General features: G+C 47.9%; 1 protein-coding gene across 2 annotated transcripts; it reads right to left on the bottom strand.

The window, feature by feature from the left end:
- Window positions 1-444: 444 nt before the first annotated feature.
- On the bottom strand, window positions 445-26,774 carry OIT3 (oncoprotein induced transcript 3). 2 transcript variants are annotated; one of them, XM_063164155.1, is made up of 9 exons: window positions 26,620-26,774; window positions 17,484-17,858; window positions 16,379-16,489; window positions 13,459-13,581; window positions 11,517-11,639; window positions 7,294-7,454; window positions 6,337-6,752; window positions 2,683-2,782; window positions 445-1,387 (listed from the first exon to the last, which is right to left on the bottom strand). In XM_063164155.1, exons 2-9 carry the CDS (start codon window positions 17,725-17,727, stop codon window positions 1,199-1,201), a joined length of 1,467 nt encoding a protein of 488 aa, XP_063020225.1. In that variant the 5' UTR covers window positions 17,728-17,858; window positions 26,620-26,774; the 3' UTR covers window positions 445-1,198. The 2 variants fall into 2 exon arrangements, with proteins under 2 accessions (XP_063020225.1, XP_063020223.1); XM_063164153.1 differs by lacking the exon at window positions 26,620-26,774 and adding an exon at window positions 21,744-22,189.
- Window positions 26,775-26,825: the final 51 nt, after the last annotated feature.

Here is a 26,825-nt window from a genome sequence, read left to right as displayed (position 1 = left end):
CACCGGTGCAGACAGATCCTTCCCCTCATCCTCCAGCCCTGCCTGCCCACAGTGTCCTTCACTGCTGGCTGTGCTTCCTCCCTTCCACTCCACACCCTAACCCTTTACCACAGAGCCCAGTGAAGCCCAGAGGAGCCTGAGCTGATCACATCCATTGTATTTTCTTCAGAAGGAGCTTGACAGCCCAAAAAGATTCCTGGCAACCACAATGCCACCACCATCACCAGTCATTGTGTCCCCTGCCATGGCCACTCAGACAATGCTGCTGTGTCTCCTGTCACCAGGCTGACTGGGGACAGCCCTGTCCTGACAACTGCCCACAGCACCAATGATTGCTATGAAAAATTAATGTGCATTCCTCTAATCCTCTGTTGGAACCATGGCCCCACTAACCAGGGCAATGCATCACAATTCCAGACAAACACTTGGCAGCAGCACACGTGGGAGGGGGGTGTTTATAGACGTTTAATGGTGGTTCTCTTACAATCAAGGTACTACAGCACTTAGGAAAGGCATTTTTGGTGGTGGGAGAAGAGGGAGAAGAATGATAATACACTAAATACAGGAGGAAACACTATTAAACTTCATGCAATTATTAAAAGCCACTAAAAAAATCAAATCTCATTAAATACCTTTTGCTATTTAAAATCCCATTTAAATGTGCCTGTGATAGATCTGAGCTTTAGCTGCCTGTAATGACAATTGCATTGCTCCAAGGAACTTACACATGATGAGATATATTTTATACAGGTTTCTATTAACAGTCACCTGAAATCTTCAGCATCACTCACAGAGCTGCACAGCAAACACACTCAGCTATGATACTATTTGTACTGTCTGATGCAAGAAGGGCTTGGATAACATTTGTTTAGTCAAGGACAAACAGTCCCGGGGCCTGTAGGTGGATGTAGGGAAAGGCAAAGTTGGGTAACATTTCCGGCCTGCGAAGAAACAGGGTCCCTTCAGCTAAAGGATTGGTGGGGAGAAATGCAGATAAAACCAAACTGCTCTGCAGTCCAGGTCACACTCCAAGGGCCACCTCATGGGCCCAAACCACTTGACAAATAATCACCACAGAGTTAAGGAAATGAGTCCTGAGGTTGCAGCGGGGCTTTAACAAATACCTCTGGCTTCTCAACCAACCACAACAGAAGGCAGTGATAAGAAAGGCCAGGGATGCTGTTCCAGAGGGTGGCTGTCAGTCCTCAAAGTCGATCCTGATGGGGCCTCCTGTCAGGATGTGGTGTGCCACGTGAACAGGCTCCTGGTCCTGCCGCTCCTCGCGCTGCCCGGCCGCCCTGCGCGCGCGTCTGCGGCAGCCCTGGGCGCAGCGCGAGCTCTCGTCCAGCGCCCCGCACACCAGGATGCGGCAGTGCAGGAACACCTCCTGAGGGGGACACAGCACAGGGTCAGGGCACAGCCCTGGGCACCGCTGCCACTGCTGCCTGTGTGCCACAGCATGGCCCTGGCACAGGGTCTGTGCCCAGCCTCACCGCCCGCAGCCACAGCGGCCGCTCCGTCTGTTTCCCTGTGTGCCCTCTCCAGAGAGCCTGGCTCAGGTCTCAGAGGACACAGTGGGGAGACAAGGGATAGAAGGTGGGAAATGATCCTCCAGATGAAGGGATGAAAATGGCAGGAGTCAGCTTGGAAGAGCTCACATGGACTGGTAGGAGATGTGTGTCAAGAATGCGTGAAGCCTTGCAAGGATTGATGGAGATGGGCAAGAGAATTTCAAGTGAGCTGGAAAAACAAAGCCAGGAAACTGAGGGGAAAAGGAGGAAAACACAGGGTGATGTTGAGGGAAGAGGGAGAATGCAAAGAGCAAGGAGGCAGCTGCCTTTTCTCCTTGCACAACACAGGCAGGGACAGGATTGCTGCCCCTGCAATGACCAGGAAAGCAAGCAAGATCCCTGCAAGCAGTAATCACAAAGACTTGCAGAGGCTTGAAGCAGGATCTGTTGTGCAGGATGGGAGGATGCAGGTTGGAGGCAGCAGGGATAATCAGAAAGCCAAGGAAAATTTCTGAATTTTAGAAGATCTCATCTGTTTTAACCCTACTGGGGCTCTCCAATAGCTGGAGCAGCAGCTTTATCCCTTTTGGAGCAGGCAGTATTGGCTGAGCATAACAATGACTGGAAGATCCAGTTTCCTCCAACACAGAAAGGAAAGCTATTTGCATGAGGAAAAGGGCATTATCCTTCCACTGTGTTCCCATTACAGAGCTGCTGCCCCAGAGAGACAGCCTGGTTTCACACTGAGTTAAGCAGTGTGGTGGCCTTTGGTCTGGAGTGCTGGCATCTGTACCCCCAAGAGCTAGAGAAGACACAAGGCTGAAGAGATTCCAAACTAAAACTGTGTTGTTTTAAAGACAGGGGACTGTGAAATGTGCCTAGTGACTGAAAATATTTGTCTCACCCAGCAATCAAGGGGCCACCAAGACCACCATGGAAGGAGAAATTATTTTAGCCTGTGGTGGCTTGATGTTTCATATTTTAATTTTAGTTGTTTTTAACAATCTTTAACAATTTCTCCTGAAGTACCTTTGTCAGGTACAACTGCTGGAACAGGCACAGCAGCACCTGCCTTGGGCCAGCCACTCCATACCCTTTTCCAACTTCGTGCTGAGGCTCCTCAGTCATATCAGAGCTGATGAAATATCTAAGAGCTGAGTTTTGAGCTTACCTTGTTGTCTTTGCCCACAAACTTGAACACAGGAACCTGGAAGTGCTTGGCAAGATGGTCCTTTGACGTGTACTGCTTCACGGAATCATCAGAAACACAGCTGAGGAGAGCAGAGGGATGGGCTTTAATGGCTTTCCCAGAAATGGAAAAAAGAAAGAGAAAAGACATTCCAGCCTACTTAACCAGAGAAAGAAAAGGAGGGATTGGTTCTCTCAGGCTCAGCTACCATTTCTGCTACTTCCTCTTTGGCCACAGGAGAAAAGTTGGGAGTGATGGGGAAAAAGAGCAGCATTGCTAATGGCATCTCCAGACAGGGAACAGATCAGCAGCAGAGAGGGCTGGCAGGACGTGGCCCTCAGAGAGGGACTGCCAGCAAGCTGCAGGCAAGTCTGTCCTCAATTCACCTCCCTGTGCAACAGCCTGCAGTGTTATACACCACAGCATGTGCCATGCACTCACTGTACACACAGAGATATGCACATAAATTATGCTTTAAATGAAGCAGCCTGCACCCACATTACTAAAATATGACAGATATGAAAACAAAAATCCAGATTTACTTTGCTTAGTATAATTTACATTTTTCTTCCTGCTGGATTTGGTCAAACAGCTCAAATTCACTACACCAAAAATTTATAATTTCAGTTTTTCCATCACTAGCAAGGCATGATTGTAAAAGAGGTCACAGAACTGCAAGAAAATAAGCTGCTTTTATAACAAGCTACATTCCAGGTGCAGTGTATTTTTAAACCATTAAAGTCCATTTAGAGTTTGACAGACAAAAAGTTATGGTGGCTCAATAATTACTGACAATTATTGCAAAGCCTTGGGCATCTTGAGAGGCCCTGATGCTGCTGTGGAATTGCATTGCAATGCAGCTCATCCTTTCTAGCAAGTTCATTCCAAAACTGTGGACTTTGAAAGATATTAAAAAAAAAAAAAACACAATAAAGCAGTGGTGGAAGAGACAAGAGGTACTGGTGTAGCTCAAAGCCTTGCTCTTGCAGCATGAGAAATGTGCAATCTTTACACGGAAAATGTGCATGGCATTGTCAGCAATGCTGATGTTTGACATGGTCAGCTCTAAAAGAGCAGTTCTGCCTTTATTGAAGGGAAGGCAGAACTGCTCTTTGGAATCTCTGTGTTGTCAAAATTCCTTTTTAAACAAGGCATCTGCTTGTAAGGAACGACAGTGAAAGACTTTTCATAGGTGGGTGGCCAATCTCTAGGGCCATGAAGTCAACTCACAGGCACGTTCTCATTTGTGAGCATATAAACTGTGATGATTATTGGACACTGCCTCAAACTGACTCCTAAATCCCAGGCTCTCCAAAGGTTCTCCACACTGGTGGAAGGAAACCTACTGGTTTGGGGCTAGGGAGAGGGAAAGTGGAAGAACACCACAAAGGAGTCAGAGATACGTAGACAAAACCCCCTCAGAAACCTCATGAGTCACAAGGGCAACTCCTTTTGTGTTTGTGGGGCCAGACCATATCCCACTCTGCTGGGAAACCCCCAGAGACCCTGCTGCCCACTTTGGAGAGGTGAGAAGAGACAGGTAGGGAAGGAAAAGGAGTGGGCCTGGTCAGGATATGGGGAAAACCACCCTATCCCTGTGCATAATGTGCCTAGGTTTGGGGAGCAGAGTGGCAGTGCCGTGGGAGCTGTGCTCTGACCCTTCAGGGCTGCAAGGCTGAAAGGAAGGCTTGCACAATGAAACATCCACCTCACAGACCAACAAACAGGGCAGCCTGAGGCACAAGAAGATGGGCTTTGCAATGGAACTACCTTAACCAGCCAGTGCTCTGCTGAGCACAGCTCCTGACCTCAGCAGTGACATGACCTGGCTCAGGTGCCCCAGGGAGCTGCAGCGTTATCAGCTGTGCCATCGGTCACTGCCTTGGCTCCCCTTTGTGCTCAGAGCAGGGAATTAACAGGGAAGAGAGCAGCAGAGGGAATTTTCCCATTCCTCAGTCCAAGGTATATCCCCTCCAATATAAACAGTGCTTCCCTTTGGGTTATGCAGTTAACTCTTGCAGGTCTGATCCTACATAAACTGATACAAAATCCCATCTTTATTGCCATGGGCTTTTGGGGCTGGATTTCTAGAAGCAAACTGAGTTATTACAGAAGTGTTTGGAGCAGGGACAACTTAGCAGTGCATTCAGCTAATTTAATTTAGAATCACTGGGGCCTGCAGTGATGGCTGCAGAGTGGAGCACTTTTCCCTTCAGTGAAGTTTTAATGCCCTCTGCAGGTACCAAGGGACTGCTGGTGCCATAAATCCTCCAACCAGTGCTGGTGTGGAATCAAGAGATGACATTTCCTGCCTTCTCCTTTCTCTATCCAGCTCAGGTTTTGGCTGCTGTTTTGAATCCCATCATTTTCACTCATGGGGAGAAATAAATGGATGTTTGAGGCCTTGACTCTGGGAAGGGTCCATGGGAACAGCCAAGCCAGGGAGTTGATAAAATCAATTTTTCCATTACAGATCTGCTCATAAAGCCCAGAAATGCTGGGCACAGAAGGACTGCAGTCTAGGATAGGGGGAGAGCAGGCTAATGCTGAATCCTCTGTCAGAAGGAAATGGAAACAGTATTTGTGGGTACTTTACATTGCAGGACCCTTTTGCTACAAGACAAGCACACAGGACTTGCCAGCAGCAGCTGTAACAGTGGATGATTTAGTCTGGCAGCTGAGGACATGATTGTTGTCATCATTAAATGGTCTGGCAGGCAACATACAGGATTTACACAAGCACAGTCCCTGGACTCTCAGGCTACAGCTCTTGGGTATGTCTTAGCTATTCCTTTGGCTGGATCTCCCTCCCTAGAGGACAGCAGACTGCCTCAAAACTATGATATTTCCTCAGAGCTCTCTGGTTATGCAGCTGGATGCAAACACTCCACAGGAATGCTGTAGCATGGCAGTCATTTCAGCACCCAAAGAAGTGTCTGAAAAGGGGGATCATCTCAGGAGCCACAGTTGAGCCCACAGCAAGGCTCTCCAAAGCTCTGGTGCAAAAACCACTACGACAGCAAACCCACAGATCTGCACAAAATTACTTTTAGCATATCCTGAAATGATCACTAACCCCAAATACCTCAAAAAATGACAGCCAAACTGAAAGATCCTGAATTTATTGCACTGACAGGCATCAGGGAGAGCAAAGCAAGGGATTCTCCTGCAGCTCCTACCAGGACTAGCAATGGGCTCTTCTGGCTTGTACTGTAATAATGCCATTATGAGAAAATGAAGAAACTTGCTCCAGTTGCTGCAGCAGCTGCCTGGCACAGCACATGGCCATGGGGGTTCTGCACATTGGCTTGGCACTCTGTGGCTGGCAGAGAGAGGGTATCAGGAATGAGAATCTTTCTACAGGAGCCAACTCAATTATCCACAGGGCTAGTTACAGGGAAATACATCCTGTAAAGGCTGCACTCAGAGGAACCTCTCTCACTGCCTCCCACTGTTTCTCCCAATTACTTTTGATGGGAGAGGTGGTTTCAGCTTGATGGCTGCTGGTGATTGCTATGTGCTGGACAGACAGGCTGCTGTGGAGAGGGGAATAGTATTTCCTGCATCACACAGACAGCTCAGCCCCACTGCCAATTCCCTCTAAATTGCCAGCAAGAGAGGCAACACTGAACTCACCCATCTTGAATCAGGTAGTACTTCAGGATCTCATCAATTTTGGAGGTGGGAGTGGCAAAGCAGCTCTCCACCAGCGTCTCCAGCCCACTGACGTGCACCAGGGGCTCAATCCCAAAGTACAGGGAGTCCCTTAGCTTGAGGGTGGGAAGGTCACCCCTGTAGGGCTCATCAAAGTCCTTGTCCTTGAAGATCTCCAGGGTGAAGGGGAAGACGCCCTGGCTGCGGCTCATGATTTCCAGGGGAGAGTTCTTGAGGTTGGGCACGTAGCCCTCGGAGATGGTGTAGCGGCGCGGGAACTCGCAGGTCACCGGGATCAGCAGCTTGCTGGTGCGCACAATGATGTCCCCGTTGCTCCCCGGGGTCTGCTTGGGCAAGCCGGTCACCAGGTTGGTGGCAATGATTTTGTCATTGATTACCTGCAGCAAAGAAAGGGGACATCACTGAGAAAGACCTCTCTGGGCTGACACTCAGAGGAGCCACTGAAGGGCCAGCTTGTGAATTTACAGCCCACAACCAGAGTGACGCTGCTCATCCTCACAGACCAACTAAGGACCTCGGTCTGCTGGCAGCTGCAATGCACCACACTTCTGCTACCCCTCTGCTAAGGTGAGCCATTGACCAGCTGCCAGTTTAACCTTTCAAACATTATCAGGAGACTGGCAGCTGGTCAATGGCTCTGTCTTAGCAGGTGGATGAAGTTTGAGGGCTCTTGTACCCTCTACCCTTGTGAAGCAGGAGGTGAGCAGAAAGCAGCACCCATGCTGTCAGACACACTGCTGGAGGGGGGATGGAACAAGCTCTCTGACTGCGGGATGCCAGCCCAGATCCACTCTGAGGGCAGCTGCATGGCAGCTCTGAGGATGCAGCTAAATCAGCTGCACCATCACTTACTTTGTTCCTCAAGAAAGCCACAGTCAAATCCCCAAATGCCAGAGACTGGGCAGTAGGTATACATACATCCACAACAGTTCCACAGGACTTCAGGGAGAAATGGATGTTGACATGAGTGCCATTGGACACGCCTTTGCACGAAGTGTTGATGAGGGAAAGGTCCAGGCCTCCAACCAGGTCCTTTGGGATGTTCACCTCAATAGAGCTGGACTTGCACAGCACTGGAACTGCAAGAGAAGTCCCCAGAATAACAGTCTGCACTACAAACCTGCCAGTGAGCTGGAGAAGGGTTACACCAGATATAACTAGGGGAATAAAAGGGGAATCCTACACAGCATTTATGATTATGATCCTACCACAGTAACCTAACCACCCACCCTGCATTCCCACCTACACAACACAAACCAGAGCTGCCACTGCCCCAAATTCCCCAGCCACAGCAACGCAGAAAGCAGATAACAATGAAGACAATCACTGCACTTGCAGCAGAAACTCAGCTGTGCTTTCCAGCTTCACTTAACACTCAGCACAGATTTGGTTGCTATCTCTTGCACTGTGATGTTCTGGGAAGAGCCTTTGCCAGATATGGGTATCAAATTCACAACACCCCAGGCAAAGCCATTTATTAAGACCCTTAATCAGATTTTACATCAAACCCAGAACATGCTGAAACAAGGCAGAGTAATTCCATATAGATACCGAGCTGAAATGGAAGCACCTCAAAATGCCATAATAATATTTTTATAAGCAATAAACCCAGCTCTGACAAACAAACCAAATTAGCTCACTCATTCCACCTCCTTCCAACCTTTAAATTTTAATACAGGCCTCCGTGTGAATTTTTAAATTAAAATTTCATTACATAAGAAGCAGGAGAAAACAGACCTTGGACAAAATAAAAAGGAAAGAAGAGAGAATAATCTTCAATAAAAAAGTAGTTGCTGTACATATATTCCTTAGGATTATTCAGTTCAGTTGGAAACAGGACAAACATACTGGTGGCATATATTCTGGTTTCAGCCAGAAAAAACAAACCTTTTGCAGGATTTACATTTATTATATTTTAAAACCCCACAACAAAACCTTTTAGCAAATATACCAGTTTCCTGAGATTTTTGCCAAAATTAATTGTAGTCCCAGTCCTTGACGTTCCTGTGACCCGCCTTCCCTTAATTTCAGTCATTAATTATATAATTTAAGATTCTGGATATTTGAAATAAGGCACACTTCTAAAACAGGCATTTCAACCCCCTTTAAAAATTTTCCTGTCCCTGATCAGGTATTTGCAACATCTCAGAGTACCTTCAGGGAGGATTTTTGATTAGAAGATGATAATTTCAAAGTGATATGCTAAAATGTATGCAGAGTGCCCAAAGCAATATGTTCCCATAATGACACTGCTGGGTTAGAACAGAAGCTTAAAGAACTAAAAATTACCTTAACCTTCCTTCCACTGGCAGCAGAAGGCAAGTGGGAATAACTGAGCATGTCAAATGGCACAGCTCAGGAGCAGACAAAGGGACTTGGAGAACAGAGCACAATGCAGACAGGAACATCCTTTGGAGAACTGATTGGCTCCATCTGGATTTAAGGACTCGCTGTTCTAGCACTCCTTGATAAATAAGAAAATGTGCTGCTTTTATAAAGGTGACATTCAGGGCAAGAGATTTGGATCCCAACTGCAATTCTTCGAAGTTCAGGACTGATTTTGTTCAGGATCTCTCTGTTTATACATGTCTTTGGCACAAAGTGGGAGAAGGAAAAGATTCCATTTTCCCTGTGTTTTGGAGCTGCAGGAGATGTGTGCCCTCCATCACCTGGACACAGAAACAAGGGAAGGAAACCTCTTGACTCAAGCCAACTCATGGCTATTTGAGAAAACACCCAGTGTGTGCCAGTCAAACATTTCAGTTCTTCACCTCATACTTCCCAGAGCACCTGTGAGAACTGGGAAAGCCTCCTCATTTCCTCTTTAAGCTCTGTTTTGCACCAATGCCTCTGAGCACCTGCCCCTGGGAGGAAGCTTCTGTGGCAAGTCCAGTGCTCATTTCCCTGCCTGCTGTAGTTATTGGCACCATATTCCAGCCTCTGGCTCCTTCCTTGGCCTTTCAAAGTGCTGCTGCTTGGAGCAGAGGTTATCTCCCTGCACAGGCTGCTCAGCAGAACAGGCTCTCTGGTGCTGGGGAGTCCTGACCCACTGCTGCAAACATGAACCCTGCTTACCTGCACAAAAATTCAGGCAGGGGATGGGGGAGAAGAGCATTTCATCCCTACTCTTCAGGAATAGGATGGGCTGCAAAATTCTAGGATGATCTGCAAAATTCCAAGTATTTTGCTGGCTGGTATCTTTATGGAAAAATTGCAGCCTTCAGACTGTGATTTCTGTGGAAGATTATTAATGTTTGTTCTGAACATGGAGACAGTGCAGAGAAGGGTGGAGAGGCTGCAGATCCAATTGCTTCAGGCTACTCTGCCTACCCTGCACTGTTAATTGAACCAATATAGACCTGATTAGGTGTGGTACGGTTCCATATCAGCTCAGAATTGCAGGCCACAGTATGGGGACATAAATTGATGAATGCAAAAGAAGAGGCAATTTCACCTTATGAGATGCTGTATCCTGATGCCAGCCTGGCTCCTAGCAGTGCTGCTGCTCTCAGGAGCAGCCTCACCAGCAGCAGAAACCCTGGCTGGGAAATCCAGGACTTGCAGCCCTGCTGGGGCTGCCTCAGGGGCCCAGGACTGAAAAACATCACAGGGTTTGATATCAAGCCGACCTTCAGTCAGTGAGTGTGATCACAGTTCTTGGAAACCCCCATTCCCACTGCTGGATCCCAAGTGGGCAATGCTCAACCCTGGGAGCCCTGCATTTCTAAAAAGCTTAAAAAGCAGACAATCCATCAAGCAGAACCACTCCAACTTCCTCTCTGAGGCATACCTGCCCTTTTGGCCACCATGAAGCCCTGATCTGTCCCTCCCACTGATGTCTGGGCACTCTGTGGCACATCAGACTGCAGGAGGTTCTTTGAGCACACCAGGCAACACCAGACTGCTGGCAGCCTGGATGTATTTGCAAAAGAAATCTTTGCAGAAACCAGGGAGCTTGTTTATTCCATGGGCATGCCATTGGCACAAGTGACTCAGCATGAAGGACTCCTGGGGAAAGTTCAGATGGAAGGTTCTCCAAGGATAACGCTGCCCTGGCCTCTACACAGCAGAAGCAACAGTCAATTTTTGGATGCTATCCTGGGCACTTTTCCAAGGGGCAGCAGGAGCACCAAATATCAAAGCTAGTGCCCTGCTTCAAGGCACAGGAATGCTTACTGGAATGGCACACTTGGAAAAAAACATGCCTCTCTCTTTAACCCTGTTCTTGGAAAGGACTGGACTGCTTTAGCTGGGAGTTTGAAGTTTGAAACATGGAAAATGTCAGCTCTAACAGCATAAATTTGTCAGGGGTGTGCACAGAACAGTATAATGGGGGATGTTTGTGGGAAATAGCAGAGGTAAGAAGATTTCCAGAAAGCTGTAAAAGCAGGCCTAAGAAACAGAAAGAACAGAGAACTAGCTGCAGCTGCAAAGGCTGAAAGTACAGAAAGTTACAATGGTATAGCAAGCAAGGACATTAAACTACATCTTGAGTTTTAGGCTTGGCTAAGAGAGACCTTAAAACTGCAGGATAATATGCTCAGCAAGGTAGTAGAAGGTTTTAAGCTTAATAATAAATGATTGTGTATTGTTAATAGAAAGAAGAAAAGTAAGCACTGTGTGAAGCAGGTGTACATGTGCTTTTAGTAACTGGCTAGAACAATTGTCTGTGAGTTTAGCTATCATTAGCCATTGGCTAGAAAGTTTTAAAAATGTTCTGTAACAAAGAAATCTTTGGCTGCTTCTGGCTGTACATGAGCTTTTGCCATCTTTCTATTGTCTCAACCACGTAATGAGGCTGATGCCACAATAAAAGCTCAAGGATTGTACCCCAGCAGTCCTGTTCTGTTTGTGAAAACAAACTCCCAACACAATGTTAAGCAGTATTAGTCATAAGGGAACACTGCGCTACAATTAATGTGATGCAAGGTGCACTCAAGCTGGGCCCTGTGGCTGCTCTGCCTGGAGAGAAGACTTACATCTTCAGGCTCTCAGCTGTGGATGGTCTGTCATTAGCAACAAAGCTCCATTAACCCAGCTGGGAAGGACAGACTAAGGGAAGACAGTAGAACCAAGAAGAAAAGTTCCTTCAGACATTCTCTCGGGGGCCAGAGGCTGCCAGGGAGATTTTTTTGACCTACCCTGGCAAGTGTGGTTGTCTTCTGCCAGAACAAGTCCCCTGGGACATTCACACTGGTAGGTGCCTTCCACTTCAATGCAGGTATGGCTGCAGCCTCCGTTGTTATTGTGACAGCCTTCAATTTCTGGGAAAGAGAGGAAAATCAGCACATCCTGCAGCCCCCAACAGACCCCAACCAGCCAACAGTCTGAACAATACAGCTCAAAGGCAACAGTTTGTTTCCCAGAAAATGAGGTGCAAACCCCTTTTGAAATTGTACTTCAGCATCATGATTTTTTTCTTTCAAATAACCTTAACTGCTCGATTGGTTAACTGTTTTAACCCTTTGTGATGAATATGCTAGATGAGTACTACTGTTCTCAGTAAAATAACAGAACATGAGATAAGCAAATCATAAATATAAAATATTTCTTCCTGAGCCTGCCATTAGAAATCACCGTATGGTTTTCACTGAAATGTAAAAAATGGAAATCCCACACTCAAACCTATGCAATGCATGGAAAATAACAGCCCAAACTCCATATGAGTCAAAGCAATGGGTAAAGCATCATAATGTAAATTTTGAGATAAATTAAACCCTATTCAGCCTCAGCAGCTCAGGTAATCAAGCTGAATCTCCTGCATTTGTTCTTTCTGGCAACAAGCTGTGAGGTGGCTCACACCTCACATCCCATTCTCTACCAGTTCACAAAGCTGAGGATACATCTTCAGAAATAAAACTCACTAACAAGATTGTAAAAATCCCCAGCAGCAGTGTTAAACTCAAGAAAGGCACCATCCTTCGTACAGAAAGGAAATTAAATGATATATCAAAGGCCCTAAAAGCCAGCTTGGGGAATGGCAGAAACAAATGAGTTTCCAAACAGACTATTCCAGCCCTGTCAGAAGAGTGCAACACTTGGGAATAAAAATTGCACAGCTCATTTATGTGATGCCCCAGCAGCTCAGAGCTGGATGTGGCAGGGACAGAGCCCACAGAGACCATTTTTGGCCCCACACACCTTGACAAGTAACTTAAGGAGCACTCTGCACAGCAACATTTCCCAGCAAAGTGTCATTGCCTGGATGAGTGATGTACCAGCAGAGCTCAGAGAGCAGATTTAGCTCTTTTGGGTAGCTGAAAAGTGAGGCACACATGTAGTTGTTTTCCTTGTCTAAGGCCCCACAGTGTCTGTGAACAGCACACAGCAGCTTTGCTGTGAGGGGGCACAGTCCTTTTCCACAGCTCACCACAGAAACCATCAGGCACTCATCAATTTCTGCTGGGATTGCGTATTTGTGCTCAGGGATGTTTGTACATTGTTAGTGACAACACAACAATTTGGTCTTTAAGCCACCAGTCTCAATTTATCAAGGGTTTTCAAGCTGGCTGTGCCACCACTGTGAAGGAACTGTGGCAGAGAGCACAGAGCAGCAGAGCCCACAAACACCAAAGATCAGAATGCTGCCCTAATCTCAAATTTAACTTCTGTCTGCAGATTGGCACCCCCTCTCCTCAATCACTAACCTGGGAGGCTGAAGTGATCCTCGTGCTCTAGTCTAATGTCATGGCATTACCCCATACCTAATGTGAGCTGCCAAAACCCAGGGCTGCTAAATCTGCCCCCACAAAACTCTACCCCACAAATCTCCAGAGGTTCAAATCTCCAGATATCAAATCCCAACAAGTTCTGCCTGGACAACCAATCTTCCAGATCCACTGCTGCCTTTCCCCCATGGAGATAAACACAAGCAAATCCTAACAGAAAGGGACAAGACAGTGAGAACAACAAGGAGATTTCTCTCTGCTTGCTTAGAAGGATATTTTAGTATCAACCTCTCTGGCAAGCACAGAGGTGATATCAATGACATTTAATCCCAGGTGCAAGGAGCCAAGAGACAGCCAGTGCTGCAAGGGAATGATTTGCAGAGTTTCCAGCAGCCTGTGGGAGCTGAAGCCTCACCTTCACAGGTTTTGCCATCGCTGCCCAGCGTGCGCCCGACCCCGCACTCGCAGCGGAAGGAATTCTTCAGGTTAACGCAGAACTCGCTGCAGCCCCCGTTGTTCTGCTCACACTCATTTTCATCTGAAAAAAAAACAGCTCTGGAATGGAATGAATAATCCTACTACAAGTAGTAACACTGACAGTAGCTTTTGAATATCATGGTAGAGCTCTGAAAACTGCTCCTAATTCTTTTCTAAAAGCTGAAGTGGCTTCTGTGTCTGTCTGCCCTTCTTTTTTTTTTTTGTCTTTGTTCTCTGAGATTCTAATCTCTCAACCTGATTTAATCTCTGTGTGCAAAAAGCAAATCAAACAGAGAGAAAGGAACAGACATTACTCTTGCTGAGCCACAAAATGAATGACTTCTCTAAGGCAGGCCAGGATGCTGAGGTTATCAATTAAAGTTCACATGGGATTTCATCAAAACAGCTTAGAAGCTGGCATTTATTAGGTGTCAGAAGCTTAAAACCAAGAAAAAAGAAAAGTACCATTTTAACAGGCAGGTGAGAGATGAGCTCTCTCAGGTACCTGTGGTCCCACACATGCACAGAACCCACAGCTGGCAGCTGCTGGTGGTGTCTCCTTCCACAAGCAATGTGAATTGAGTATTTTTAGCCAAAGGCTTGGCTGGTGCCTTGCTTTGGGAGGCAGGAAGCATGTCCAGGAGACTCCCACAGACTCTGCATTTCACACACGTGACAGGCTCCACACTTTCCCTTCTAAAAATGAATCTAAAGTTGCTTAAAAACAGAAGGTGAAGAGGGAAAGGGCTACTGGCATGGAGATGTTGTTAGAAGGGCCTAGAGATTGTCTTGGTCAAGGGCTGGGCCCAGAAATTCCCCTGACTGGTCCTTCCAAGTTCTACAGCACACACAGATCTCTGTCCCTGCTCTTCCCTCCTGGTGACAAGCAGCACTTCTGGGACACTTCTGGTTGTCTTGAGACTGCACTGGGACAGTGCTGAGCTGATTTTAACCATGGCTTAGCAGAACATGAATCCAGGCCTTGAAGAAGTCAAAGGCAATGCACCGGGTTGGTGGGTGTGTGACAGGAAGTCTAAGACCTTATTTAACCCCTAAATGAAAATGTAACTCAGGATCAGCTGCTCTGCTGTGGGATTTAAACAATCTAATGTACTGAGGAGAAGCACAGAGCTGCTCAGCCTTCACAGAATGGTCAGGGTTGGAAGGGATCTTAAACTTCATCTTGTTCCATCCCTTGCCACTATCCCAGGTTGCTCCCAGCCCTGTCCAGCCTGGCCTTGGACACTTGCAGGGATGGGGCAGCCACAGCTGCTCTGCTGCATCACTGCAGCAGCTTCAGTCCCCCTCTTTGGGGCAGCTGGGAAAGGAAGCCCGTTGTCTGTTTAGGAAAGACAAACAGGGATTTATTTGGTTTCTCCATAAGCAGGGCACAGTTGCTCTCAGAGATGTGATTGCACAATCACTCAGCACAACAGAAAGTTATTGGAAAGACCATGGAGCCACACAAGAGAGGCTGCAGGTAGGTGAAGCAGTGTGAGCATTCCAGCTGAGGTTTTGTGCCACCTGGGAATCTCCAGGAGAAGCAGCAGGGCAGAAATCCTGCTCATGGGGGAAGGAAAGCAGCTGCAGCACACACAGACAGGCTCAGGACTCCTGTGTGCCTCCCTGCTGCAGGAAATCCTTTCCTCTGAGCCTGCCACACATTCACTGAGTGCTAGTGCTTGTCAAGGGCACTTCTGTGGCTGGAAGGCTTGCACAGAAGCAGCCAATAAATGCTTTTAATTATCTGAGAGAGCTCAGTCAGCCACTTGGCTGCAGACAAGTGGAGCTGCTTAAGCAAAAGCCTTCCCCAGAATCACTGGGAGCAAGTGTAACTGCAGCAGGACCATGCTGCTCCTTCCACACACTGGAATGTCTGTGGGCCCTGCCCTGATGCTCACAGGTGAGTGAAGAAAGAAACCATCCATGGCTGCTTTGTCTGGTGCAGCCCCTATGCAGCAGACTGACCTGCCACAGGCTCCTGGGCCAACTCTGCTTTCAGCTTCACCACCAAATCAAGTGACAGATGAGATTCCTCCTCCCCCAACACCCTTTCCTCCGTCCTCTCCTATCCATCAGTGTGGCTCTGCAGCTCTCCAACAGACACCCCCTCCCAGCCCCTTGATTTGTCCCATCATCTTCCTGACCTCTCAGTGCTCTCCCCCAGCACCACACACAAAAAACAGAGCTCTCCTCAGAGCTTCATGGGGATTTCCCCACAAATCTCCAAAGCCCACATTCCCCACTCCGCTCTCACTTCCCTGCTGGCCATGCTGGTCTCTGCCACCAAGTGCCAGCTCCCTGAATATGCTCTTGTCATGCTGCCTAAAATCATTACAGCCGTGGTGGGACTTACAGTTCTTTGGGTCTCCTCAAGCCCCAGGCCCTGGACAATGTCCCAAAAGGGCAGGAAGTATGATGGTGTTTAGTGTGCAGCCCTACAGCAGTCAGATTTTATTTTTTTTTTTGGAGGAGAGATATTCAAGAGAGTGTGTGAGAGGAAATCTCTAATGCCAGACTGCACAGCACTTCCTGAGTACCACAGTGACACCACAGAATCCTGCACCACAGTCCTGCAAAAGACTCTGCTACTGCCTTCAGCAGCTGAACCATGCAGAAAGCAAATCCAGCCTCACAAACATGGAGCTCCAGGGGCACCAGAATGGATGCAGTCATGGGATGTCGTATCTTGGAACCATTTACAGAATCATAGTCCTGGTTCCAGGCAGCAAAGGGGAAAAGTCCTCTCAGAATATGTCATCCTTTATAGTGCTTTGTAAGGCAGGGGATTGAGATGTGAGCAATGAAACAAAAGGAAGAAAAGCATCACAAGTGGCACAGCTTATTTCCACCCTTACCAAGGCATGTCTGGCCATCGTGTCCGAGTGTCGTACCCGGGGAACACGTGCAGTCACCGGTGTCCAGGCAGGAGTCCTGGCAATCCACCACATCACAGATGTCATAAAAATCTAGGGCACGACAAGAACAAGGTCAGCACAAAGCCCTGAACATGTAAGGAAAGTACAGGATTTGTCCCTTCAGCTTCCCACCCTGTGTGCAGCCTCTCAGTTACAGACCTGGCCCACATTGGCAAAGCTGACCTGCTGAAGCTGCTGAGAAACAATCAAGTTTAATTACTGCAAGGCAGAGATGCAAATTTTGACTTTGGTAGTGTGCCAAGACAAGCCACAGGGCCCACAGGGAGCATTAAACCACTGAGGCCAGGTCAGATGTGCAAAAATCCTGCTAGAGGAACAAAAAAAAGCAGGTACAACGGCTGGAATGTGACAGTGTTGGGGTGTGATGTAATAGCCTGTCTCAGCTACCCCAGTTCTTTCCCCAGGTGTGCCAATCACCTCTCCTTTCCCCTCCCTTGCCCCTGCTGAGTGCTGTCCCTCAATCTTGGCATTCCAGAAAGGGGCTGTGTGATCAGCAAAGTTCAAAAGATGCCTCTCAGTCCTGGAGGGACATTGGGCCATCCAGGTGTCATTTGTCCCCTGAGACTTCGCCCCCCTTACCTGGTTGGTGGGATCCCTACCCCTTCCCTCCCCCTCTCCCTGGGGTTAAAACACCCTGCAACCACGCGGTTCTTGGTTCTGTTGGAGCCGTTGCTGCATTCTGAGGCCTGAGTGCTAGGAATAAAGCTCTGGATAGAAACCCTCCAGCAGAACCCAACTCCTTTTTCCTTCACCATCCCCTAAAGCCTTTCCACCAGAGGTAAACCTGAGTTCCTGCTTGCCTGGACTTGTCCCAAGCGCCCAGCTGCAGCATCCAGCCAGCCAAAGGTGTCCCTGAGGTGAAACCACCACAGCTGCCACCCTTGGTCAAGCAGCAAGGGTCAGACGAGCCCAGGCACGTTCCATCTGGCAATATTGGTATTAAATTCCAATATGACAGGCCACCACCTGGAGAAGCCAAGGGGGGCTCAGGGAGGACCAAGGGGGGCTCAGAGCGGTGACTTACGGCCGCAGTAGGCGTGGAAGCAGACGCTGGGCTTGCTGAGGTGGTACACGAAGTACCCCCCCGGGCAGGCCTTGACCTCGATGCTGGCGTTCCAGAGGCAGCAGTTGCCGCTGAAGCTGGCGCAGGCCTGGCGCCGCACGATGCCGTCGGCCGGGCGCGGGTGGCTGCCGTTCATCCAGAGGGGGGCGTGCGTGCCGCAGTGGTTCTCGGGGATGCAGAAGGTGGGCATGGCGTCCCCGGCCATGCCCGTGAAGCGATACCACTCGCCGTCGATGCCGCTGTCGCACGTGGGCTGCCCGTGAGAGCCGTTGATGCGGTGCTCCGTGTTCCTCCAGGGCTCGTTCAGGCTGATGTAGGCCGAGCAGGGGTCCAGGGCTGGGACACACACACACAGACAGATATCAACACGGCTGGGAGATATCAAACTGAGGTGTTGATGGATTGTTCTGATGATATTTCTCTGAGTGCTACTGAGGGAACCCCAGCCAGCCCTGAGATGGTGAACAGTGAGAGGGGGGCACTCTCCCATGCCCTGGGGGTGCAGAGGGCAGCCAGGCTGATCCCTGGGGGTGCAGAGGGCAGCCAGGCTGATCCTGGGGGTACAGAAGGACAGAGGGCAGCCAGGCTGATCCCTGGGGGTGCAGAGGGCAGCCAGGCTGACCCCCAGGAGTACAAAGGCAGCCAGGCTGATCCTGGGGGTACAGAAGGACAGCCAGGCTGATCCCTGGGGGTACAGAAGGACAGAAGGCAGCCAGGCTGATCCCCATCCCCAGGGGTACAAAGGCAGCCAGGCTGATTGCCTGCAGCAGAGGAAATGCTGGAACAACAGCAGAAGATGAAGGGGTCAACTCTTAGCAGGGGTTAATCCAAGGTTTTATTCAGGGGCTCTGGGGAGCTCCTGCACCTCAGGGGCTCCTGCTGAGAGCCCTGGGAGAGGTGCAAAGGTCACATTTAAAGGGAGGTGGAAACTGAAAGTAGATAACATTTTACTGACCAATGAGTGACCCTAAGGGATGGGCACTGGGGCATGGACATTTAGGACAGCATGTGAGGAAACTCTTGGGGGGCTGACCCCTGGCCTCTGGCTGATCACTCGACCACCTGGACTGAAACTTCTAGATGGAGGGGATGGGATGCTGAGTGACTGACAGAGAGCCAGGGTGGGGGTTTGGGGATGATCTCAGCCAGGGAAAGGGATTACACAGGTAAAGGGAGGGGATACAATCTGGGGCAAACCATTTGGGAAAAATACTGGGATACAAAACCAAAACTATTACAAAGTATTACAAGGTATAAAATCACACTACAACAATGGATAGTTACAAAAGCATTTTCTTTCCTCTGTCCCTGACTTAACGGAACCCTTGTGATCTGTTCTCAGCCCTGGGGAGAAAAGGTGATACCTGCAAACTCATTGCCTTGTGGAAAATCCTGACAGCTTGTCTTAAAGGTCTTGGAGGAACAAGTGAATTAACAGAGCTCTTACAACATTCTGCAACAGTCTGACTTGCTGATTAGCTGACAGGAAAAAACAAGATACAAGCAAATCTGGGGTCTAGGTAATGATTTTGCCATAGGAAATACACCCTGGGATCTAGCCTAGGACAAAAACCCTCTGGTCAAGACAAACTGAGCACCTGCAAGCCCCTCCTGAAGTCACTGGTAACTCTCCCAGCTGCCTTGGAACAAAGGACTATATCTCAAACAAGCTATGCAGCTGCTTTTAAAACCCACCCACAGCCAGTGTCAGCCCTCACAGCTGAGCTGCCAAACCCTTTTAATCATTATCTCACAGTCTAGAGAGTGTGAAGGTCTGAATTGGGACATTCTGGGGAGCAACACATTAAACCCTCCACACAGCTGTTCCTTGCAAGCCCACAAACCCTCCTGTTTGCACAGGAGATCAGCTGCTTGTGAGTGAAGTGGAGTGTTTGTGGGGGCAAGACATGAACACATGGGCCTCCTGGCAGTGCTCAAGGAGTGTGTCCCTTTCCAGAGGCCTCTCCGAACCTTCTGCAAATAATTAAAATATGAGAGGACTATGGGGAGAACATAAATGAGGAATTTAAGTGTTCATTACATTTTCAATCTCCTCCTAATTAACCCTCATTTGGCAGCTTCCTCACTGGAAGTCCAGAGGTTCCATTTTGCCTTACATTTAATACCTGATTAAGCACAACTTATCCATGACAAGCAATTCCCCATTAAGCAAAAGGAATGCTAATACTGCCCTGAGTAAGGGAAATTGATTACCATTCCCTAAAACTAGGCTAATAAAACCAATCACTCTGACAAAATGCATCTTGGACTGCAACAGCCCCAACCTTCCACAGAACATTTCTTTTGAAGTTCTAAAGCTGTGCTGTTTTGACAATAGTGTGATGGAGTTTGGTAAGGGAGGAATACTATGCTCTTCCTATGAGAAACACAAATGATCCTGGTTCATTATTTTGATTTGTTTCACTGACTTTAAAGTGGGAGCTACAAGTGCTTCAGAGAATAGACTTCAAGTCACTCTTATTTAGCTGTGTCCTCTGTAAATATCTGTCCCACAGATGTACTACCTTGTAAAAATATCTCACAAATATAACATCTGTCATGCCTTCCTCAGCCACAGATATATTGTGCTAGGTCTCAAATCCAGCATAAAAGGCAGGAACAGCTGCCAGAGTCAGGAGTGCTGCAGAGCTGGCACAGGGAGTGTGGTTCTGGGTTATGGAGGAATCTCCAGTGCCACGATTCAAAGACAAGCAGAGGAGCTGATTCACTGCCACCACAACCAGCCTGGTTCTCCTGAGCAGCAGAGAGGGGATTGCAGCAGGGAATCTCTGATGGGATTCACCAGCATTCCCTCCTGAGCTCTCCTTTTCACCTCTGCTTGCCTGCCCTTACCCACAGCCAGCAGCAGCAGTGAATGGGTAAATCCCCTCCTCCAAAAGCTGGTTTGACTTCTCCCAGAAGGAAAAGGTGCAACAGATCTTCCTCTGGGCTTCCCTCAGTGTCATTCCCTCATTTTCCACAAGAGGATTTGGTGTGGCCTTAGGTGAGTCACTGACTGAAATGAGAAGGTTTTTGTGCTGTTAAAAGCCAAATGAGGTGAAGCAGGAATGCCCTGTCAGCTTCCCAGCTGGGCAGCACTAAAAATACCAACACTCTCATTAGCTTTCATGTAATTATGAAATATCCTTTGGAGACAGACTCTGGGAACGCTCAGCTAGGGAGATTACATTGTCTCCTAAACATCCAGGAGAGAATTCAAAGGCAACATTTAGTGAGATGAACATGCAGCAGCTCAGAGGGAGCTGGAACAGGCACATGAGGGGAATTGAGGTAGCACTCCCTCACATCTTTCATTCCCCTGAGAGCTTCTGGCGGGAGTGAGGGGGAAGCAAACCAGCAGAAAAAGCAGCCAGTGCTCTTTGGAACACTGCACATCCTCACAGCCACCTTTGGACTGCCAGTGCTGCCCCACACCAGCCTCCCTACAGACACCAAGCAGTCTTTGGCAGCACAGTTTTTTCATTTCAATTAATTAAATTGAGTTTTAAGGAAAAAAATCCACAAAAACAGAGAAGGGACTGATCACCCTCTCCATTCTTCCCCCCAAACAACAAGCTTGGGGGTTTGCACAAGACTAATAACTGCTCACTACTTTTCAATTTTCTTGGCTCAATTCTTTTCCTCCTCAATGCTTCTTGCGTGGCCAGAGCAATTGAGGCTGACAAGCACTAGCTACAAAGCAAAGCTTTTCCATTTGTAGGCTTGATGCTATCATTAGTTCTCTGACTGGCATGGTAGCAGCTAGACTGGGTGACAAATCAGGTGACAAATCAGGCTCCAGCAAGCACTGGTGAGTGCCCCATGCTGCAGAGATTAAGCCTGGGTGCATTGTGTAACTGGAGGTCTCTGCTCCAGCACAACTAAGCAATAAAGGCAGCAGCAGTACATTGTGGCACTAAATTCAGTTCAGATTTGTGACAGGGAAGCAGGTGAAAAGGTAGCACAACTCTACTCATAGAGTCTGTCCTCCAAAGGGAGAGGAAAATCCCACAGTGTCTTGGCAATAGAGGTTCTCTCAGTATGGGTTCTCTGTACAGAGGTTCTCTGTAACAGAAGGATCTTCCCAACTGGAAGGAATTTCACATCACCTTCAAACAAAAGGGATATTTCTCCCAGCTTCCAGTCTTTCACCTAAGTACCAAGGCTCACTGTGAACCTTGGAGATGGCAAACAGAAATAAGGCAATGCCTCTTTACTCACCCATTGAAGACACTGGCTGGAGCTGGACAACAAAGTAAATGCAGAAAAACAAGTACTGGAACATCCCACTGAGCCAAGGAAGAGCCACCACTCAAGGGACAGAGGCTTCAAAGTCCTTGCACAGGCTGTGGCTCTTGCAGCCTTCCTCTCAGGGGAGCTTCTGACTCCAGGCTTCCAGCAGAGCAAGTGTGATTGCTCTCCTGGAAGTTTATCAGAGGAAGAAGCTGGAGGGAGGTGGGCTACAGCTCCAGCCTTGACCTCCCCAGAGCAGCTCTGCCCCTGACTGACAGCAGGGATGTACTCACTGATCAATCTTGTGTTTTGGACTTGACCTGCTATTGTTTTCTGCCCTGACTGCCCCAAAGTGACACCTCCCTCTATCTTATCCAGAGAAGAATTCCAACCAGGGACACCCGGACATCCCGAAGGGATGGAAAAGGAGAACAGATGGGTGCTTGTTATCTGTGCTCCTTCCACAAGTCCCACTCCATGGCTGCCTTCAGGCAGAAAACACAGCTAAGGAGCCTTAACTGCAGGAAATAGTGGCCAAAGGAGCAGCACTGATCCTTCCGAGCACAGATTGCAGAGCAGTGCCTGGAGCAGAGCTACAATGGGAACATCAGTCAAACTGAAAGACTGGTGTCCCCCAGGGAAATGAGCTGTTCCTAGGCTACACACGGGCCCCTGCCACTCCTGGTCACACAACCTGACCACTGCAGAGAGATTATCAATCAAGGCAAGTAAAGACACAGACACTTTTCTGCAGTGTTCTCGCAAATCTCTTGGCTTGAAAAAATAAATCAATCCCAACTTTATGGAGTTAATTTTGGTGCAAAATAGAGTATTCTAAGGACCTCTCCTGACTAGCCCAAACCAAACTGGGCTGAGTCACAGGTGACAGCCACAAGCTCTAGATGCAGCACCCTGAAATGTGTTCTTAACTACAGCAAGCCCAGAAAGGGTTCTTCACCCTCACCCCAGCCCAAGAGCTCTCCATCAGCAATGAGTGCAGCTGAGCCTGCAGTAATTACACAATCAGGCAAATGTGGGAATCTCCCCATTGCCTTGGCATCCTGCATTTCTGCAGCAGCCTGGCCTACGAAAGGACACCAAGCTTCAAATCCCAGCAGCTGCTCTACTCCACCCCAGCAGAGGAGTCTTCTTTCAGTGGTGAATGATTCTAAGGAACAACAAAAAACTCCAAATAAATTACTGATATTGCTCCCATAAGGGAAAAAAAAATTCTTGTGGCTCTATTGTGCTGACAGCTGTGCAGTACCAGAAAGGCTTGTCCAACAACAGGAAAAGAGAACAGATTCACTACACAAAGCTATCAAGGCAGATAACCCTCAAGAGGTGACTGTGTGAATTCCCAGAAGAGAAACTAAAATTGAACAGAGAATAATACAGCAAGCCACTGGAATTTCTATTTTGCCACTTTCATTGAGAGGCTGGTTCGTACTCATGATGCCAGGTAAATAAAACTGACAAGCCTGAATGGAATGCTCTGTTTGTGTCACAGGTGTGTACAGCTCCCTGAACCATCCCTCACCAGCTGCTGTTGTTTTGTAGTTGCTAGATGAGCCTGCTACAACAAGGTTTTGAGAGGCACATGGCAGTGACTGACAGCTGCCAATTAACACAGAGAAATGAACTACAGCATGCCAAAGTGGAGCCTCAAAAGTGTCACCTACAGGCCCTATCAAGTTCTCAAAAGTGGATTAAAGCAGGAGGTGCTCCAGCATTCCCAAAGAAGACACTATCCCAAATCATCATAACATCTAATTGAAGAAGTGGTCTCAAGCTGGAGAAGACAGCCAGACTACCTCTAAACATTTCTGGGAAGAAGCACCAGAGGCAACTCTTCTATCAGCAGCCTCTCTTTGAAAGTTAATTTGGGTGATACTCATAGCTCCAATTCCCCCACAAACAACCTATGCCTCAGGGAGCTGTAACAGTCCTGAGAGGATAAATGGAGAGAAAAAACCAAAGAAAAAACCTCCCTGCAAGGAGATGCTCTGTGGGAAAGACACAATTCCAACAGGGCATTCTCTAGGACCTGCACTCTACAGCAAATATATTGTTTCTGACCCCCACATGTGCACCCCAAAGACTGATGGACCCAACACCCCAAAAAGAATCAGCTTCAAGTTAGAATCTTTTAAAAGAAGCTGCAGGTACTGTTTAAAATATATGAAGAAGGAAGGCAAAATTAAAATAGAGGGCAGGGATTTTATTTTGGTACCCAAAAGGGATTTTCTAAACCTGCTTCAAAGCCTGTGCATATCTGTTCTTAACACAAGAAAAATGCTCATTTTGCAGGTGGCAAGCATCCTTCTTGTGGAAGAGAGATCTCTGCAGGGCTTTACCACCCTCACACAAGGAACTCAAATTCTTCAAAGCACTGGCTGGGCTGGAAAGCCTCATACAGTTTGTAATGGACTCATGAATAAAAATGCTTTGGCATTTGCTGAGTGGTCTGGGTTTTGTCAGAGCCACCTCTCAGGACACAGCAATGCCTGGGAGGTGTGTGAAGCACAGCTCTGGGTGCAGGAACCTGCAACCTGCCCAGAAGGAACAGGAGGAAGAGCTAATCAGCACTTCCTGCTGCAGGGAGGGAGGAGAGCCTGGCACACAGGACAGGCTCCATGTGTGGGATTGACTGGAGGATGCATGTTCACAATAAGCCCTGACAGGCAGCTGAGATGGATTGCACTGAAGTCAAGGACTTGGAGATAGGCCTGGTTGCTGTAAACAACTTGTTCCAGCACTCAGAGCCATGGGAAGGGCTGTGGAGATCAGGGAGGGAGCACAAGCTGAGTGAAATGTGAGCAAACTCCTCACAAGTACAGCACTGAGAGCCCAGTAACATCACTCCTAGTTAAGAGTAGCGGTTGTTTCCTTTCCCTGAGTGGAGCACTGTGATGCACAGCTTGGTGTTTGAGAGTGTTTTTCCACATGTCCTACTAACCAAAGTCCTATTTTCCATGCTCCTCCATTTTCAGATGGCATAGACAGCACACAAAAACTGTAAAAACAATCAGGGGCAAAAAGAGAAGCAGAAGTCATCTTTTAAGAGCCCTCAGAGCCACAGCAGCACAGCCTAAGAGCAGTTCTCCCCTGCTTCAGGGCTTAGGTGCACTGCAAGTCTAATTTTCATTACTGGATTTTACTTTTCATCCTTTTAAATGCCAGTAAAGAAAATAAGCCTGATGGGTTTTTTCAAAGAATAATTAGCATCTCTTAGGATTGGCAGAAGAACACTTACGATATAAAAATCTCCTTCCTCAGTGAAAATGAAGTCATACAATGGGGCACAGAGGAAAGAAGCTTGCTTCTCTATCTCCACAGACACAAAAAACCCAGGGGATATAAAAGAAATTGGTCCACTGGCTCAAAGACAGGGCAGCTTGGCCAGCTTCACATGGCTGGCTCAGTGCCATGGTCTGACAGCCAAGAGCAGCTTCAGAGCCTCATGCAAACCCTCTTGAAGCCAACATGGAAGCACAAGAACTTGCAGCAAGGTGATCATCACTGCTGCCTGCCAGGCAGGAAGGGTTACAGGGGGAAAGAAAAAGGGTTTCTTCTTTGCTCTTCAGGAAAAAGGAGCCATGAACAGCTTCCCTGGAGGGGCCTGCAAGGCAGAGCCTCATGGGTGTGGCAAAGGGAACTTAATGCTGTTCTCCAGGAAACTTTGAACTGGTCATGTGTTAAAACCCTAGATACTAAGAGTTTTGGGCTTTCTATACTAAAAAACACAGACCCTCAAGAGAACATTACATTTAATCTAAAGCCATAAAAACCCCCAACTTCCATACATCTATTTGAAACACAACTTCCATACATTTATCACAGAAGAGGTTAATCAAAAGCATGACAAAATCAGTAGAAAAAGCAGCAGCTGAGCACTGCAATGCTCCCTGCTGCCTCTCCCTCACCAGGGCTGAGGAATGCAGTGGCACATTGAAATTCAGGCAGCACTGCCTGCTCTGCAAGTGCTGCCAGGGGGACAGGACCCTATCACCTCCCTGGCTCCCAAAGGGAATTGCTGCTGCAAGAGTGTGTGCTGATGCTGAGATAAGGGATCAGGAGAGCAAACAAACCCTGCCCTTCCCTTCAGTGTTAGCATTCCAAGGCTCTGAGATTGGAGTGGGAGGCTTGTGGATTTCAGGGCACAAGTGTAGCCACTCTCCTCACTTGTCTAACCCACACCATCTCTAGAACAACAGTAATTCATGGGCAGGAACAGTTTTGTAACAGTATCTACTTGTTTTCAAAATAGAAATGGTGGTGCTAAGATGTGACAAAGTCTCCTGCTCTTCTGAATGCCAAAATGGAAGAATTCTTAGCAAGTGAGCCAAAAAATTTACCTAAGGGTGGCAGCAGCTCACCTGGGGACAGCAGCAGACTCAGGGCTACTTGGAGGAAGGAGGCCTGTCAGCAGAGATTAAAGGCAGGTGACAACAAACAGCTTCCAGCCCTTCCCCTCCAGCTTGGAAAAACACAAGAGTTGTTTTTTTCAAAAACTAGCTAATCATGGATGGTAATTTTTTTGAGCAGTCCATGGAAACCTGCACCAAACATCTCATCCTAATAATCCATAAAGTCAGGACCAAGCACACTCTGCTGATTCCCAAAGGTAATGAACAAATCATGTGTCACCATGACAAAACAAACCAGTCAAGGATCCAGACAGAAAGGAACTGAAGTCTGACACTCCAGTTTTTCTCCAAAACAGCACTTGAGTGCATACAGAAATACACTGACACCACAGGTACCTCTTTGGGGTTGCTGGGCATTACTGCCCATATATATTCTTATCCTGCTACTATGCTGGCCAAACAAAGGAAGATCTTTCTAGACCAAGTATCTCTACCTCTGCCTCACCACCTCAACTGCTCCTGAGATCCCTGTGTTAGGCAGCCAGGCCTGGCAGCCACATCTCCATCCAGGCTTCTTCAGGAAAGTTATTATCTGCACCACCACGGCCTCAGTGAGGTAGAGGTCAGTCAGGAAGACACAACCTAAACAAAAAGAAATGGAGGAAACTCAGGAGAGAGCTGCCACACAGGGAATATTCTC

This window comes from Melospiza melodia, chromosome 9, assembly GCF_035770615.1.
Source record: "Melospiza melodia melodia isolate bMelMel2 chromosome 9, bMelMel2.pri, whole genome shotgun sequence".
Taxonomy (NCBI): Eukaryota; Metazoa; Chordata; class Aves; order Passeriformes; family Passerellidae; genus Melospiza; species Melospiza melodia.
This window is presented reverse-complemented; position numbering and strand designations above follow the sequence as displayed.